Raw genomic sequence first — 15,926 nt, 5'->3', positions numbered from 1 at the left:
GGATTTGGGAAATTTATGTTATTACCCGACTGCGTGGTTTCAAAAGAAATGCATAGGAGACTGTGATAAAGAAACTGACACACCTGCTAAAAAGCTGTGGTTATAGCTGACGCTACTAGAAGTTATAGAGAAGCAAGAAATGCTAACCTTTGTGAAGAGTCGACCACAACAACCCTCCCTCACAAGCCCTTTCCTGTGGTCTTTAGTTTAGCCGTTTGCCTCTTCCTTTAGAAGCTTCGTCATAAAGTGCAGACTTCGAAAAAATAGGGACATTATCAAACAGAATTCTCCCAGCATACCTACCCCATATATATATATATATATATATATATATATATATATATATATATATATATATAAAGAAGGAAGAGGCTTTTTTTTAATGAGTTACCTAGCTATAATAATCATGACATGCATTGGGGGTGTAGGGGAATCAGTACAAACGGAAAAAGGTAATCCAGAAAAGGCCGGACCACATTGATCTACTTCGACCTGACTTGATTTGACATCCACATTTAATGAACTCTTTCGGATCAACTATCACCTGCTACTTAGTAATCAAATCGGGCAGCAAAGTTTTCCATCACCATTTTGTCGTTTTGTAGTTCTAAAGAGTGCCACAAATCTATTACTCACAGAGCCTCAATATGCAAAGACTTGACAGATCTTTTTGGCAAACAGAGTATGCACAAAAAAAAAAAAAAGGACTTGCAGAAAATCAATGAATTCGTGAAACAAATGGAGGTCATAGGATCAGTGGTATACAATAAAATGCATGACTTCATTGCTAACACTCTAATAGTATGTATATCAGCTATTTACACTTGTCAACTTGAAATTTTAAGAAACCTGATTAAGACACCAATTCCACAAAATCAAACTAGAGATTAAAGAATATAAACAATTGCATTACAAATGACGAGGTTGTACAGAGTAGTCCATTGGGGAGTAACACCATACCAGGAAACAAGTGCCAGAATATTGTTTACAGATAGATCTATACACGCTCTGCATGTGGCGACCAGTTTCCGATATATCAAACAAAACCATCCGATTGGCGCATAAAAGGAGCTTCATGATGATAAATTGTCCAATCAGTCAACAGCCTTTGCACTCTTGGGCACCTGTCCCCCAGCATAATAATGCCATCAGGTAAGTGTGAGAATCGCTTTACTGGTTCATGTTTCTATTTATTATCATGAATCATGAGGGCCTTGGATCAGCACAGTAATGCGCTTAGAACTGTCTGCACGCATGATATCTCCTTTAGATCCAATCTGGGATGAAAAATCATTTTGAAGATACCTCAAAACTCTTAGCTAACCCGAGTATTCCGAGAAAAACCATTAAAAGTGTAGACAGGCTGATAAAACAGAGAGAATCAGCAGTTTTTAAAGGAAGAGCTACCTCATTTGGTATATCAGGGGAAAACCATCTCAGTAGAACACCAAGGTGCACAACAGCAGGAATTAGCTTGAAAAGCAACGGTGTTGTAACCTGCAGAAATGGATTGGGCCATGTAATGGTGTTGTAACGGTGTTGAGCACAAAATACCAGCAGTTTTTTTAAAACAAAGTATAACAGTTAAGTATAATTACTATAGTGAACATTCCAAAAAAAATAGATTGGGCCATGTAATGCTGATAATTTGTCTTCTCCAAATAATTAATACAGTTTGCAGAGGCTCATTGGTGGTATTTTGAGGTTACCTGATAAAATTCTGGACCAGGCATAAATGACCAACAGTAACTTGATGAGAGTAACTCAAGATAATCTCATCAAGGGGGGATTCCAGTTATGTTCCAGATGTTATTTTATGTGGTGTTGAGGCAGAGACAATCAGTCATCTCTTTTACATTGTAGAATGACAGATCAATTATGGAAGTTGTTCATTAACTTGAGGGGAATTAGGTGGATCATGCCAAGGAGAATCCAGGAAGTCCTACCATGCTGGAATAGAGATGGTAACCTGCCAGGACACAAGGAGCGATGGAAGATTGACCCAGTCTGCATCTGATGGACAATTTGGAATGAGAGAAATCAAAGATGTTTTGAAGACAATAGCAGTTCCATCCAAAAGTTGAAGACGAACTGCTTAGTGCTTTTTTTTATTTTTGGTGTAAACAAGAGTATTTACAAGAAGCTGAGTCCATTTTTGAAGTCTTAGACTACTTATGAGGTAGTTAGGGATAGGAAATCAGATTGTACTTCTGTTTGTAATTATGAAGGATGACACTGCTTTGTGTAGTTCCTGTTTATATATATACAGATACGTTACCTTCTCAAAAAAAGGATTCCTAAACCCTAAACCTTGAACCATGTGAAACCCTACCCTGATGACTAGCAGATTAAGCATACTAGGAAAACCTGCCTGGGCCATGAAATTTTAGGCTACTCATTGAAACATAAAGCATTCAAAAGGAGAGTTATATATCGAGGCAGATTAATGCTACGCCCTTCCATTAGCACCTTTTTAGGCTTGTGCTCACAACCTAAGGGTGCACTAAGTGAAGTTGTCACCATGAATCTCAAAACACTCTAAAGGTGCAGTTGGTCAAGGCTAACCGGTAAGGGGGTTCAACTGAATCCCCTTTATCCGGAAATTACACTGTGCAAGTAGGGTAAAAACAAATATTTTTTGTATATATATATACACTATTGAATCCCCTTAACACAAGAGAAGCTTCTATATATAGCATTTTTGCATTTTTTTTGGAATCCTCTTGTTAGGAATCCTGGCTCCGCCATTGGTGGGGGGGTACAGAGCCTGCAGTGCGCAGAACCATTTAACATGATTGCCAACAACAAAAACAGATATGAGAATCTTTAAAAGTCAAAAAAGAGAGACATAAGGCACACTCCTATTTGTGTTAAAAATGGAGAAAGCAACATATTTTACATACCAGGCTAAGTGCAGTTGTGCCCAGAAGCAGCATATACACTTTACCCTGCAGCAGCGACCAAATTTCATTACTTCATCACAAGGTCATCAATCCTTAACATCAACCCAGATTGAAATTACATAAAGGAGTGGCAACACAAGCATAGCATTACGAGTATTTTTTTACTTGATCAATTTTTTATTTCACGACAGTGCAAACAGATGTTCCTCTTTTGATAAGGTAAGTAAATTTGTGGAGGACAGAAAGGGGAAGTAGCGAGATTACGATTCATTCGATTGGGTAAAAGAGGAAAACCCATATAATACTCGTATATCAAAAGGTAGAGAATCTACACCAAAATACGGTTCTCTACAAAAGACAGCCAGTCTTCTATACAAATAGGGACCTCATGGGTGCACCAAAAGGAAATTAGAAACAAGAGAGTTTTCCTCAAATTTATAAAATCATTTGCAATTCCAGTCTTATAAACAGAAATTCCTCCCAAGTGCTACTTAAAGTAGCACGACATCATATTATCAAACAAATATAAGAACATATTTTCTAGTTCTGCTGGCAAAGTACTTAACTGAACCACTACCTCAATTAGATGAACATTTGAAGCGCGACTGAGAAGAACAAATGCAAACTCCCCTATTTGAGCCAGAGACATTCCAACCTGGACATACCATTCGAAAAAGACTTCGTGATGCAAAGGTAGAGGTACAAATACAGAGTTTAACCAACTGCTTTATTTAGGACATCAGTGTTGTCAAAGGCGCACTTAAAGCGCATTGAAGCCCTGAAGCGAGGCTCAAAACATGTTGAGTGTTTTGCCTTACTTAGTGGGCACTTCAATGTCGCCATCAAGACTTTAAGGCATACTTTTCCTTGCCAATGAGCATAATCCTGAAGAGGCGACACGAAAAAATTGAAATTTCACTTTATCGTAATTTTTTTTCAATTTCATCGTCCACATATTTGTTATTCATGCTTATAATTATTCTTGGCCTACATATACATATTTGTATTTTTTTTCTCCCACGCTATATTTGCGCTTTGAGCTTAAAGCCCCAATGGATCTGAGAGCTTTTTTGCGCTTTTCGCCTTTGATAACACTGTAGGACATAAAACAGTTTGGAGTACTTTTTTGATTTGGGAACCCTACCCACCAGAACCCTCCTGCTCAGGGGCCACAGTGGTATTCTCCACTTTTTCCCCTTAGTGACTCTAACCCCCGACCTCATGGTTGGAGGTGAAGGGATCTCTACCACTAGAGCAACCTTTCTGGTCAAACAGTTTGGACTACTTACAAGAAGTGCAGCTTTATTGGTGTAACCGAAACCCTTGACTACTGCGGCAACCACAATAGTTTTGATAATGACGACCAATATAACAGCTGCCAGTAAAATATCGATATGATTCCAGAGAAAATGAACATGGATAAGCATGCCAATGCTGGATAGAAAAAGGGCAGCAAAGAAGTTCCGGATTGGTTCAACCTGCAACAAATGAAAACACAACTAAGAGCCAAGACCAATGATACGTTGTGGAAATGACACTAACCAATCTAAAAAAAAGCTAAGAACTAGTTAAGGCTTACGGGGATCTTAGTAACTCAGTTGGTTGGCTACCTAACTTTCACCTTGTTGGTGAGGGTTCGATTCCCCACCTTGTAATCTCACCTTCCCCATTATAAAAATTAAAAAAAAAAAAAAAGGAAGTTAAGGCTTACGACCAAAAAAGTTCAGCACATCAGAACTTTTGCAAAAACTGTTGCAGCAATAATTCGCTCAATTTTAAGGTGAATGCTGAGGATTCAGGGTTCAAGACAAAAGATGATGACTCACCCACTGTCCCACTCAACTTCCTCTTGTCCCCAATCAAAACTAGGAAGGAATTCTCAAAATTATACGACTGTTATCTCATGCTATCCTACGTAATCTCAAATTATGCGTAAAAAAATAGAAATGTCAGGGACAAAAAAAATAATGATGGAACAAGTGAGTTGAGGTAGAGAAAAGATAATTAAATAAAAAGGAAGGGTGTCCAATCCTTGGCCATATTTTTTTCCGGTAGAGTGGGTCCATTGTAGGAAGTTGGAACTGGACGGACAAAGAATATGGTTATCGGCAAGAGCTAGGGGGGAAAAGTCCTGATCTCTGGGGACTTAACGAAGAGGAGGTATAATTTCCAATGACCGAATCTGAATGAAAGAGGGTCAAGGAGTTTTGCAGATAGTAATAGTCTCGTGGGTTCAAATGAAGAAAACGTTTAGAACTTGATTCTGCAAATATTGCAAGTGGTTAGAAGGCACTAAGAGAATCAAAGGAAGTACAATCAGAAAAATAGTTCTGAAACTAGGTGGTCCAACAATTGAAAATAATATCTACTATACAAATATTATTATGCACAAGGATTGAGTGAACTACTTACTGTTAAGATAGTCCGGCTTAATTGAAGAACAATATAGCTCTCTTTAATAACAGAGACAGATCACAGAAAAAGATATAGGTAATAAAAAGAGGACTAACAACCAAACAGAGACGATAATCAGATCTGATCATAAGACTTAACCAAAGTAACACAATCACAGCCTTAGGAATCTTACTAGATAAGTAGATATAGTATTAACACAGAAAAAGCTAGACTTCCTGAGAGATTTCCAGTTTTCCCAAGCCTAACAACGTACTGTGCCCGACTGGAAGTCAGCTTACGGCTCACCATTGCCTTTAAAAGAAAGGCTTAAACAATATTTTTTAGCGTTAGATGGCGATCATCTGATGGCGGGTTAATTTTTTCTTTCCAGGAATAGATGGAGGTTCCTGTTTCAAGCAAACATACATTATTTTGGACGACCCAACAAGAAATGGAGAAATTTATTTTGGTAGAAACAGTTAAAGCATACTGGCCAGTAGGACATCAGTCAAAAACCTAACATTAGGGCTCTCAGAATTCCTCCTAACTACCGAACATCCAAGAAAGATCCTCCATATGTCAAAAAGAAGTTGGGTATCTTTCAATTTGTCACCAAGTATTGTTCACGGGCACAGGCACAGGTATCGGCAGCAGGAGCGATGAGACAAGATGTTTTACTTGTCATGGAGAGAAGCATAAGCCTTAAAGGACTTGAGTCCCATGAATTTTATATTTTACCACATTATTTTAATCTAAGCAGTTAAAGCATACTGGCCAGTAGGGCATCACTCAAAAGCCTTACATTATGGCTCTCAGAATTCCTCCTAACTGCCAAACTTACAAAGAAGATCCTCTACAATTTCAAAAAGAAGTCGGGTATCTTTCAATTTGTCACCAAGTATTATTCACGAGCATGGTCACAGGTACCGACAGCAGGAGCGATGAGAAAAGGTGTTTTACTTGTCATGGAGAGAAGCATAAGCCTTGAGGGGACTTAAGTCCCCACGAATTTTATATTTTAAACAAACATTATTCTGGTCTAAACGGTTAAAGCATACTGGCCAGTAGGGCATCAGTCAAAAGCCTAGCATTATGGCTCTCAGAAATCCTCCTAACTGCCAAACTTCCAAGAAAGATCCTCTACAATTTCAAAAAGAAGTCGGGTATCTTTCAATTTGTCACCATGTATTATTCACGGGCATGGTCACAGGTACCGACAGCAGGAGCGATGAGAAAAGGTGTTTTACTTGTCATGGAGAGAAGCATAAGCCTTGAGGGGACTTAAGTCCCCCACGAATTTTATATTTTAAACAAACATTATTCTGGTCTAAGCGGTTAAAGCATACTGGCCAGCAGGGCATCAGTCAAAAGCCTAGCATTATGGCTCTCAGAAATCCTCCTAACTGCCAAACTTCCAAGAAAGATCCTCTACAATTTCAAAAAGAAGTAGGCTATCTTTCAATTTGTCACCAAGTATTTTTCACGGGCATGGTCACAGGTACCGACAGCGAGATACTTGTCACGGAGAGAAGCATAAGCCTTAAAGGGATTTAAGTCCCACGAATTTTATATTTTAAACATTTTTAAAATTGAAATTAAATTAAACAAAGAAAAAATTTATATATAGAGAGAGGGGGGGGGCTCAAAATTTGTAGAAAGTTATATTTTTTTTTAAAAAAAAAAGTTACAATTAATTTAACAATACATGAAAAACTCTTTATAAGTGAATCATTTCCCCTTAGTTTTTAATTATTGCTATCTCATTTTGTTTACATTAAGTACTACGAAACATAAATAATCTTCAGCCATTAGAGAGCCCACGACCAAAGAAGGCCCATAAATTAATGGCTAGATTTTATCAATCGAAATTACTTTTTGATCTAGCCCTAGTTCCGCCGCATCTCTTACCATATTGTAAAAATTGCCAACCTCGCGCTCCCCTCTCCGTTAACTCCAGATCTACACCGTCAATGGCTTCCAAGTCTACCAAGTCAATTACGGCAAGCAGAAGAAGAAGAAAACTAAGTGAAGCAAAAGAAGGAGAAGGTGACAGTAGGTTCTCATCTTTGTCTTTTCATCTTCTTCACCCAGTTGCATACATCTATTTTAGGCAGTTTGAAGATTTATTTGTACAAAACTTCCGGGTGACGCATAGTCTGAGGCTCAATGTTCACCCAAAGCATATGCCTCACAGCCTATGTGTTGCGAGACATACGCCTCTCATCTCCGCCCCAAGCGGATCTTAATGCACCTTGCACCTGGATGCGCCCCAAAGCGCACCCCAAAAATTCCTTTTAGACCACTGGCCACGGGAAGATTGCTTCAACAGCTGGACAACATGAGAGCATAAAAAAGTGATGCTCATTGAAGCTCGAGCTCAAGCTCTTCAAATTCAGATGATGACCATGTGATGGCCTAAGTTGTCCAATAGTTTTGAACAAATGATGTTTGTAACTTAAATGTCTTTACATTACGAAGAGGACTCTGAAATTCAATTTTAAAGATTTTATATTTTTTTGAGAATTTAAAAAAATTAACACCCATTTTAAAGTTTTATATTTCACAGGAAAGTTTTCAGTTTCTAGGTTGAAGCTATCAAGAAGTTGACAAATTTAAAGTTTGGTGGCATTGATGATTGAACTACCAGGATTATCATGAAATCTGAATTTTTTGAATCCATTTAGATGAAGTTTAATAATGTGATACAGCTAAGTGTCAATTGAGGATCTTAAACCTTGAATACAAAACGTCCCTCAGTTTGTTGCCTACTTGAGCATACTCCAAAGCCAGATATATGTAGCTAGGGACGAGAGCATGGCAAACAACAACCATTAAATCAAGCAACTACATCTCCAATACCAAAGTAGTAGGGATCAGTTATATAATCATCTATATCTAGCTTCTATTCGGGTTCGTTCTATACCAAGAATTGACTTCTAAGGCAAGCTAGGAGTTCTTTAGAAACTACAGGTTCTCTAAATCTCACACTTCTTTATACACTGACATACAAGCCATCCAACTGAAAAGGACTCCTGGCAAACAACAAAATTAAGGCTAAATGCAGTGTGCATATGAAATGTACAAAAGATTGTACCTGTTCAAGAGTATGCTGAGCCAGATCAGTAGTTGATATCATCACTCCAGCAGCAAAAGAACCCAGTTCAAGACTTAAACCCAGCTTATCGCTACACTGACAAGATGCAACAACCCATTTTATCCAGTAGGTTATATGTGCTCATTGTCATATGATTGAGAAGTGACTAACTGAAAAACTATCAGGATGAACAGTTAAAAGAAAAAAGATAGTCAGATTGCACAGATATGCTGCTCAGGATGGTAAAGGGAGACAAACCCCAGCAACAAGCAAGCAGAAAGCCACGGATGCAAGTTGGTACAATTCATTAGTCTGCAGAATAATTCCCAGTAAATCAAATGTTCATAGTCACCCGAGGAAACAAAAATTACAGTAAAATTATGCATTATTCAAGCAGATGCAAACTCACCTGTGATGATAGGCCTATCATCAATCTAAGAAACCAAGGAACGCAACTGCGGCATAGTATCGACAAAATGGTCAAGAACATCAACAAAATCACCAATCTGTAATCCAACGAAAAGTAGCAAATTAAGGGCATGACAGACTTCTAAAACGTTCAATAAATTTACTAGAGTCGGAAAATTTAAATTTGAGAGGAGAATCAAATTAAGATTCAGATTGTATGTACAACAAAATGAAATGCGCCCAAGAATATTCAGGTTGTTTCTCTTTGTATGACACGCACACCTTGGGCACCCACACAAAAATGCTAATGGCCTTAGGCTGACAAGTTCAGAAAAAAAGCTGCATGAGAATATCAGGTCCAAACCAAGGTGAAATGACTCTATCAGCTGACTTTCATTTGGTCACACAATTCAACCTGATGCAGGACAGTAGTTGACCAACACTTGTCCAAAATTATGCTTAAAAAATATGAGAAATTAAATAAAGCTAACAACAATAACTTGAGAATTCTTTTACTTGGCACCATAATCGCCATACCCACCGATTACAACAACAACAAACCCAGTATATTCCCACATGTGCGGTCTAGGGAGGGTAGTATGTACGCAGATTTACCCTACCTAGTGAAGATAGAGAGGCTACATACCCACCGATTATGTATGATAAATCATTAGCAACACAGAAGACTACATTAGAGCAATATATTATGGACATTCAACGATTTCATTATGCATTTAATAGCATAAATGTATCACAGTGATTTGAGCTTGCATTCCAATTTTAGAACTTTTTCAACCACTGTTGCTTACACTTTTGCCATGGAAGCCATTCCTTGAAAAACACCAGAAGTACCACCCAGAATAGGAAGCAGTGCAAATAGCAAACCGACTGTACAATCCTGTCAGCAAAACATCTCAAAAGTTCAATAAGGGAAGTATTCTCAATGAAAAAGAACTAGCAAAATAATAAGCATTGAAAATTGTTAGATCAACTAAAAGCCCATCCATGTGAAAGAATACGCACCATAAATCTTTTAGTAATAGCAATATCACTAAAAACAAAGATGGGAAGCTAAAACACCTGCAGAATAAGGGTTCCAACTGTGACTTGCCCATAGAGAGTGTTAACACTATTTCTTTCCATCAAAAATTTCAACACCTGCAATTTAGCAAGATGTATTATTTCTTCAGTATGTTAAATATGATTTTACCAGGTGCAGCACAATGTATCTAATTCAATATTTTCATCAGTAACACTGAACGAGTGGATTCAAGATTCAAGATGGTATGACTTCCCGAATACAGAATCTGCTTATATGGGCTGCCCATTCATTCCTTTCGCACTCTTCCCGTTATATCTATCCAGTTACTAGCAATTTTAGGCTGCAAATATGTTGGGAGAAAGAAATCCATAGAGGATTGAGATAGCCTAAGGTCTTAGAGAATATCCAAGAAACATTGCTTGTCTAAATTGTAAAAAGGAATTCCTAAACAACATTTGAAATGACATCTTTAGCAGCAAGTTAAGCACAAAACAGGATGCACGAAGAAATGGTAAGCTTTTATCATCTTTCTTGTGATTGTAAAAAAATTAAAGTAAATCCTCTTCCACAATTTTCTGTAATACACTTGTTTTTAAGATTATTCAGTCAATACATTTCTCTAAAAATTGATGATTAATTCCAGTCTTCCAACACCCAACCGAGCTCCTAACATTTTGTAGAAACAACTGATATAGGGTTGAAACTAATGAAACCAAATATAGAAGGTGATCCGTGCATTCACAGCGACATTTCCCTACTTCTCCCCTAAGATTATACCATAGTAAATTATATTATTACTGGTAAACTATCCCATTTTTCTCTCCTAAAGTACACCTTGTGTGAACTTAAATTATTTGGAATATTCCCAATCCTCGCCCCTCGTGCAAAAGATGCTATAAGAGTCCATGACAAAATACTTGGCGGTCCAATAAATTCAATTGGAAAGATAAAGTTAAAATTCACAGGGACTTGCCACTGCTGTTGAAGACATTGACAAGAAGACACCCACAAAAACACCCTCAGATGCTTTCCCACCGCATAACTGCAAGTATCAACAAATCACGGTTAAGATAAGGTGATATCAAAGAGCTCAAATTTGCATAGTTGGAGCCTCAAATATTTAGATAAAAGCTTTTCCCGACTGCAGATAACTAAAATTGAACTAGTCATAACAATAGCTCCGAAATAGGTGATGATAAAAGTTGCACACCGAGGCTGTTATTCCACACAAACACATGAAGAGAATTATCTGAAGTGACCCTCCTAACACTGCAACAGCACGAACAATGCGAAGCTGCAATTACAAGTTAAATTGCACATCCTCTTTCAATTTATAAGATACAAGCTGCAATTACAAGTTAAATTGCACATCCTCTTTCAATTTATAAGATAAAACGACAAAATGTTTTCATTTTAATAACCAAAAGCCAACCTTTGCAGTGGAAAACTCTAAGCCCAACGCAAAAAGAAGAAAGATAACACCAAATTGAGCAACTGTTTCAACCTGCAAAATTGTACCAAAGGAAATCAGGAAACATAAATTTAAAAAGACTGAAAGAATACTAGAAAATAGTAGCAATACCATTAACACCACAAGATTACATGACCGTCAAACGACAAACACAGTTGATATAAGCCATAAAGCATTGAAACCCCAAAAACACTTTAAACTGCTGGAAAGTGCTAATAGTATGAAGCAGAACAGAATGTATAACTTCTACACATCTCAATACTCTCAAATGTACAAAATGATTCTTTAACACTTAATGGAACACAAACCGCAAAAGCAAAACAGCATGCATAAACATGAATAAGTCAAATAAATTCAAGAGAGAAATTTCTGTACGCCACATGAATTTTTATTTTCTTAGTTACTTGATTGAAGATAACGTGGGAATGAGTTAATTGATTAATTGAATGATTGATTGAGTTACTTAATTGAAAAAGACATGAAATCAACATACCTGCACCATTTCACTGATAATGTTAAAACCACCAGGTCCAATAATTGATCCTGCCAGCAAATATCCAGTGATAACCTGCAAGACATTAGTAGCATATGCTATAAAGCAAGATTCATAAAAGAAGTCAAATAAACATAATCCGCAAGCCAAACAGACCATATGCAGAAGACATAGAAAGGAGCAATTGCAGTTATCATCAGAACAAGCAAAAGGAGAAGTTATCAGACCGGTTGTCCAGCACAAGCGAAGGCAATGCCACCACAAGTTGCAGAAACAATGACAACAACCAGATCAGATATCAATCTGCGAATGGAGTTACATAAAATCAGATCGATTAACAAACTACACTGATAAATTTGTCTTTCTATTAGTTATTAAGTTTTACAATAACCAGGATGTGGCAAAGATGGAGTAAGCTAACCTTAAATCTAGCTGCAGCACTGGAAACTTTGACTTCGGATTAGACATGATAAAAACATTATCCTGTTTTTTTTTTTTTTTTTTTTTTGGGGGGGGGGGGTGTGGGGGTGGGACCAGTTAGTAAATCGTATTTTCAAGAATCCATAATCATCTTACTAGCAGAGCACAGAGGTGATCCTCTCCAAAAGAACTTTTGAAGATGTAAGAAGTACCTTTCGATCTATCAATGTAGGCGTATCTTCTGCTCCATTGTCATTATCCAGGTTGAAAACACTCTGCAACTGGAATGACCTAGTACAAAACTCAAAAGAATACCAACAGCATTGAGTCTTTCCATCTTGTGACAACAGGGAGACCTTTAAAGAAGTAGCATAGCCTGTAATGAATCTTAAGATAGCATGACATACTTTTCCTCATTTGTTTCGTTCTTCTTAAACTTGACCCTACCAACCCTAGCAACGGTTTCCAGAACTGCCTGAGAATTGACATGCTTCAGAAATGCATATATATGTTCCACAGTACTTGGAAATAGGCCATAATCAAAAAAATCAAACTTAAAAAAGCATAATAAGATTCTCTCTTGTATTGCTTTTCTAAATTGCAAGTTCAACAGTAAGATAAGCAAACGATTGACTAATGAACTAGGAAAAACTGCAATACTCTAAAAAAATGTTTTTGGCAATACCTCAAAATGACATACTATGACTACTTTGGAGAATTCTTTTGTAACTTAATTAGCCATTTTACTAAAGCAACTTATAGCGAAATCCTTCCAAAATTAATGATGACTAATGTATGATCAGAATGTGACAAAAGGGACAGAAAAGACGGAGCCAGAATGTCGAGAAGTCCTAGGGAGGACTCATTGACAACTTCCACTGTTGTGGCCTCTTATGTGGCTGAAAATTAACCACTGACTGTCCTTGTTTCACTGGTTTTATGTTTCTTTTTAAAAAAGCAAAGTAATTCATTGATTTATCATCAAGCTGGTATTATCGTTACAAAGTACGGAATCAATGTATTAAACCTCCCAAATTTTAACCATCTGTACAAGTAGGTATTCCCATTTTCCATGGAAAATGCAAAAGAAACGTGACGATGCGTGTGTTGGGCCTGGCTAAGGAACTTCTAACAACGTGACCGCGCATTGTTGTGTGTATCTGGACATGGTATTGATGATCATTTTTTCTTGTCAAGACCAAACTCTAGATATGATTTGACTATTAGATGGAGCACGAATGTCGAGATAACAAGCTCACCACGGCTTGGACAATGGTTAAAAAGTTTTCTGGTCAAACAACTACCTAAACAGAGTTATCTATCTACAGCTAGCAACTATGATGCCAAGCGCGAAAAGGAGAGAGGAGAGAGAATTAATTTGAAACTATGAGTAAATACATTCAAGATGGTTCCTTAAATAGAATTTTAGGCTACGTAAAATAAAGGAAGGTTCCATAATTAAGACACAACTATTAGATATATATTTTACAAAATGAAAGCAAACATATAAAATAAATCTTTGCCCACAATTTTAACATCAAAACATCTTCACATACTTCCCCTTTAGAGCTAAACTAAAACTACAAAGAATCTAGCAAATAAATACATATTAAACCCATTAAACAAGATATCAACATGTCACGGATCAACATCAGTCCAACAAACTCCAATCCATCCAGCTACTCATAGGAGTAAATAACCTAAAGATCATTGCAATTAATTTCAGATAAAGCATGACTCCATGAGAAGTTCAAATCAATATCATTTACTAACATATGGCAACCAATTATTCTTACTATCTTCTTAAGACAATAACTTAAAGGAACGTCGCGCAAACCTCCTGCTCCGAGACGCTATTGTTGAAGCTCCCGTGATCTATTGCTGAAACAAGAAACAATAATAGTATGAGATAGACGGACAGCAAAGAGAAAGACACATATGTGAGCTTATAATAGACAAATCAATCAATCAGCTATATCAATAATATATTAATCCTCTATCCATTCAGCTCTATTCAAGTCCATTTCATTTAGATACTAAATTATTTCCATTTCAAAGCAAATTAGGGGTTCTATGTTCTAACAAGCAAGAGATACCCTAGTGTACGGGCACTCCCCCTCCATCTTTGAGGTTGGGGGTTCGAGTTATCGGAGAGAAGTGGTAACGAACCACGTTGACTCCTGAGATTTAGGGGCAAGTTGGGGTTCTGAAGTTATTAAAGACCATTTCATAAAAGCAAAACAGAATCTTATGCATCAAACATAAACAGTAAATACCTCAAGTTTCTAAAAACATCTCCAAGAACAACCAACCAAATCTAGAAACACAATTATATTGCCCCATGTGTGTGAAAAATAGCCTTTAGAAGCACAAAATTGTCACGCAAGTAAGTAATTATATTAAAACTGCTTCTTAAAAAGAATTAATAGCGAAAAACTGTAACTCTGACAAACTTATAGAACTTAGCCACTTAGACGTGCAATTTAAGCCCCACGTTGTGCTTTACTAAATAGCTTTGGCCCAATCCCGTGTCTTAACAAAACCACTAAATATGTACAAATGTTAAATTCTGAACCCAGTTACAAGCACTCGAGCTTGCTGTCCTAGAATCCCAATACATAAAGTTCAAATCCTGAATCCACTTCTGAATGTACCCAGTGTTGCAACTTACCCATGATTGAGAGAATGTAATTCAGCAAAGACAAAACCTAGAAGAAAATCAAATGGTAGATGTGACTAACCACCGGGCTGCTCTTCGGTCTCATTGAACTCTTTTTCCAGAGCTCGATCGATCATGTTGGCGAAACTACCTTCCTCAGATCTCGCAACGGCAGACGCATTCAATTCAGCAGCAACATTGACACCGACGACGACGACGCCATTTTCTGAATCTCCACCAGGTATCGGATCAGCAGAAGAAAAGGAGAAGGAGGACAGGAGGAGGAGAAGGTAGAGCCCTCTTCGCATTGGCATTGCGGTGTTAGAGGGTTAGAGAGGGAAAATGTGTTAGAGGGTTTTAGAGAGAGAAATTAAGGGCGCGCAGAGTGCACCCCTGTTGGGGGAAGTTAGCCAACCGACGTTGAGGTCGCTTTCCCCAAACGGGCAATGAGAGAAAGGGATGCGGGTAGGGGTTGAGTGGGGGAGTTAACGTACGAGAATTTGACCAAAATAGTCCTCCCCTTTTGTTTTTGTTTTTTTGTTTTACCTCAACTTTCCCTACATGCTTATATTTACTTAACCTAAAGCATCCTTTAAGTTTTCCAAAAGTTAGACCAAAAACATCCCTCCGTTAAATTTATCGTTTATATTTGACGGATCTTGTATTCTCACATGACTTCTCTTCCCCCCACCCTTTTCTCACAAAATTTTCCCTCCTTCCTCCTTTTGACGGAACAAAAAGGCACATTTGAAAAACTTGATATATGGTTTCTAATAGTTGAATAACTTCTTCTTGGGTGAAGCTTCTACCTTTCAGTGTAAATTTGACAATCTCATTGTTGTACCTGTAATACACTCCTAACCCGGGTTCCAAACAGTAAGTCTAATCTCATTTTAGTTTTTCTTGGTTTGTTTTAGTTATAGACATTACTTCTTATATTCTTCCTCTAAAATGAATCTAAAGGTAAAGGTAAAGGCATAATACCTTATTATAATATACAGTAGGTTGTGAACAAATGAATCTACAGGTAAAGGCATAAAAA

The 15,926-nt window shown here is 37.4% G+C and overlaps 1 protein-coding gene across 4 annotated transcripts; it reads right to left on the bottom strand.

Moving 5' to 3' along the window:
- Window positions 1–708: 708 nt before the first annotated feature.
- On the bottom strand, window positions 709–15,339 carry LOC104097795 (K(+) efflux antiporter 6-like). Of its 4 annotated transcripts, none has more exons than XM_009604412.4 (20): window positions 14,967–15,339; window positions 14,063–14,106; window positions 12,633–12,700; window positions 12,438–12,516; window positions 12,227–12,288; window positions 12,033–12,108; window positions 11,806–11,880; window positions 11,274–11,345; window positions 11,052–11,135; window positions 10,815–10,883; window positions 9,880–9,957; window positions 9,609–9,697; window positions 8,801–8,897; window positions 8,650–8,703; window positions 8,392–8,487; window positions 4,193–4,381; window positions 3,481–3,558; window positions 2,904–2,948; window positions 1,408–1,497; window positions 709–1,277 (listed from the first exon to the last, which is right to left on the bottom strand). In XM_009604412.4, the coding sequence occupies exons 1-20, from the start codon at window positions 15,196–15,198 to the stop codon at window positions 1,197–1,199; spliced, it is 1,758 nt and encodes a 585-aa protein (XP_009602707.1). In that variant the 5' UTR covers window positions 15,199–15,339; the 3' UTR covers window positions 709–1,196. The 4 variants fall into 4 exon arrangements, with proteins under 4 accessions (XP_009602707.1, XP_009602710.1, XP_009602709.1 ...); XM_009604413.4 differs by having other exon boundaries at window positions 763–1,124; XM_009604415.4 differs by lacking the exon at window positions 4,193–4,381.
- Window positions 15,340–15,926: the final 587 nt, after the last annotated feature.

This window comes from Nicotiana tomentosiformis, chromosome 5 (genome assembly GCF_000390325.3).
Source record: "Nicotiana tomentosiformis chromosome 5, ASM39032v3, whole genome shotgun sequence".
NCBI lineage: Eukaryota > Viridiplantae > Streptophyta > Magnoliopsida > Solanales > Solanaceae > Nicotiana > Nicotiana tomentosiformis.
Note: the sequence above shows the minus strand (reverse complement) of the source record. Positions and strands in the feature narration are given on the sequence as shown.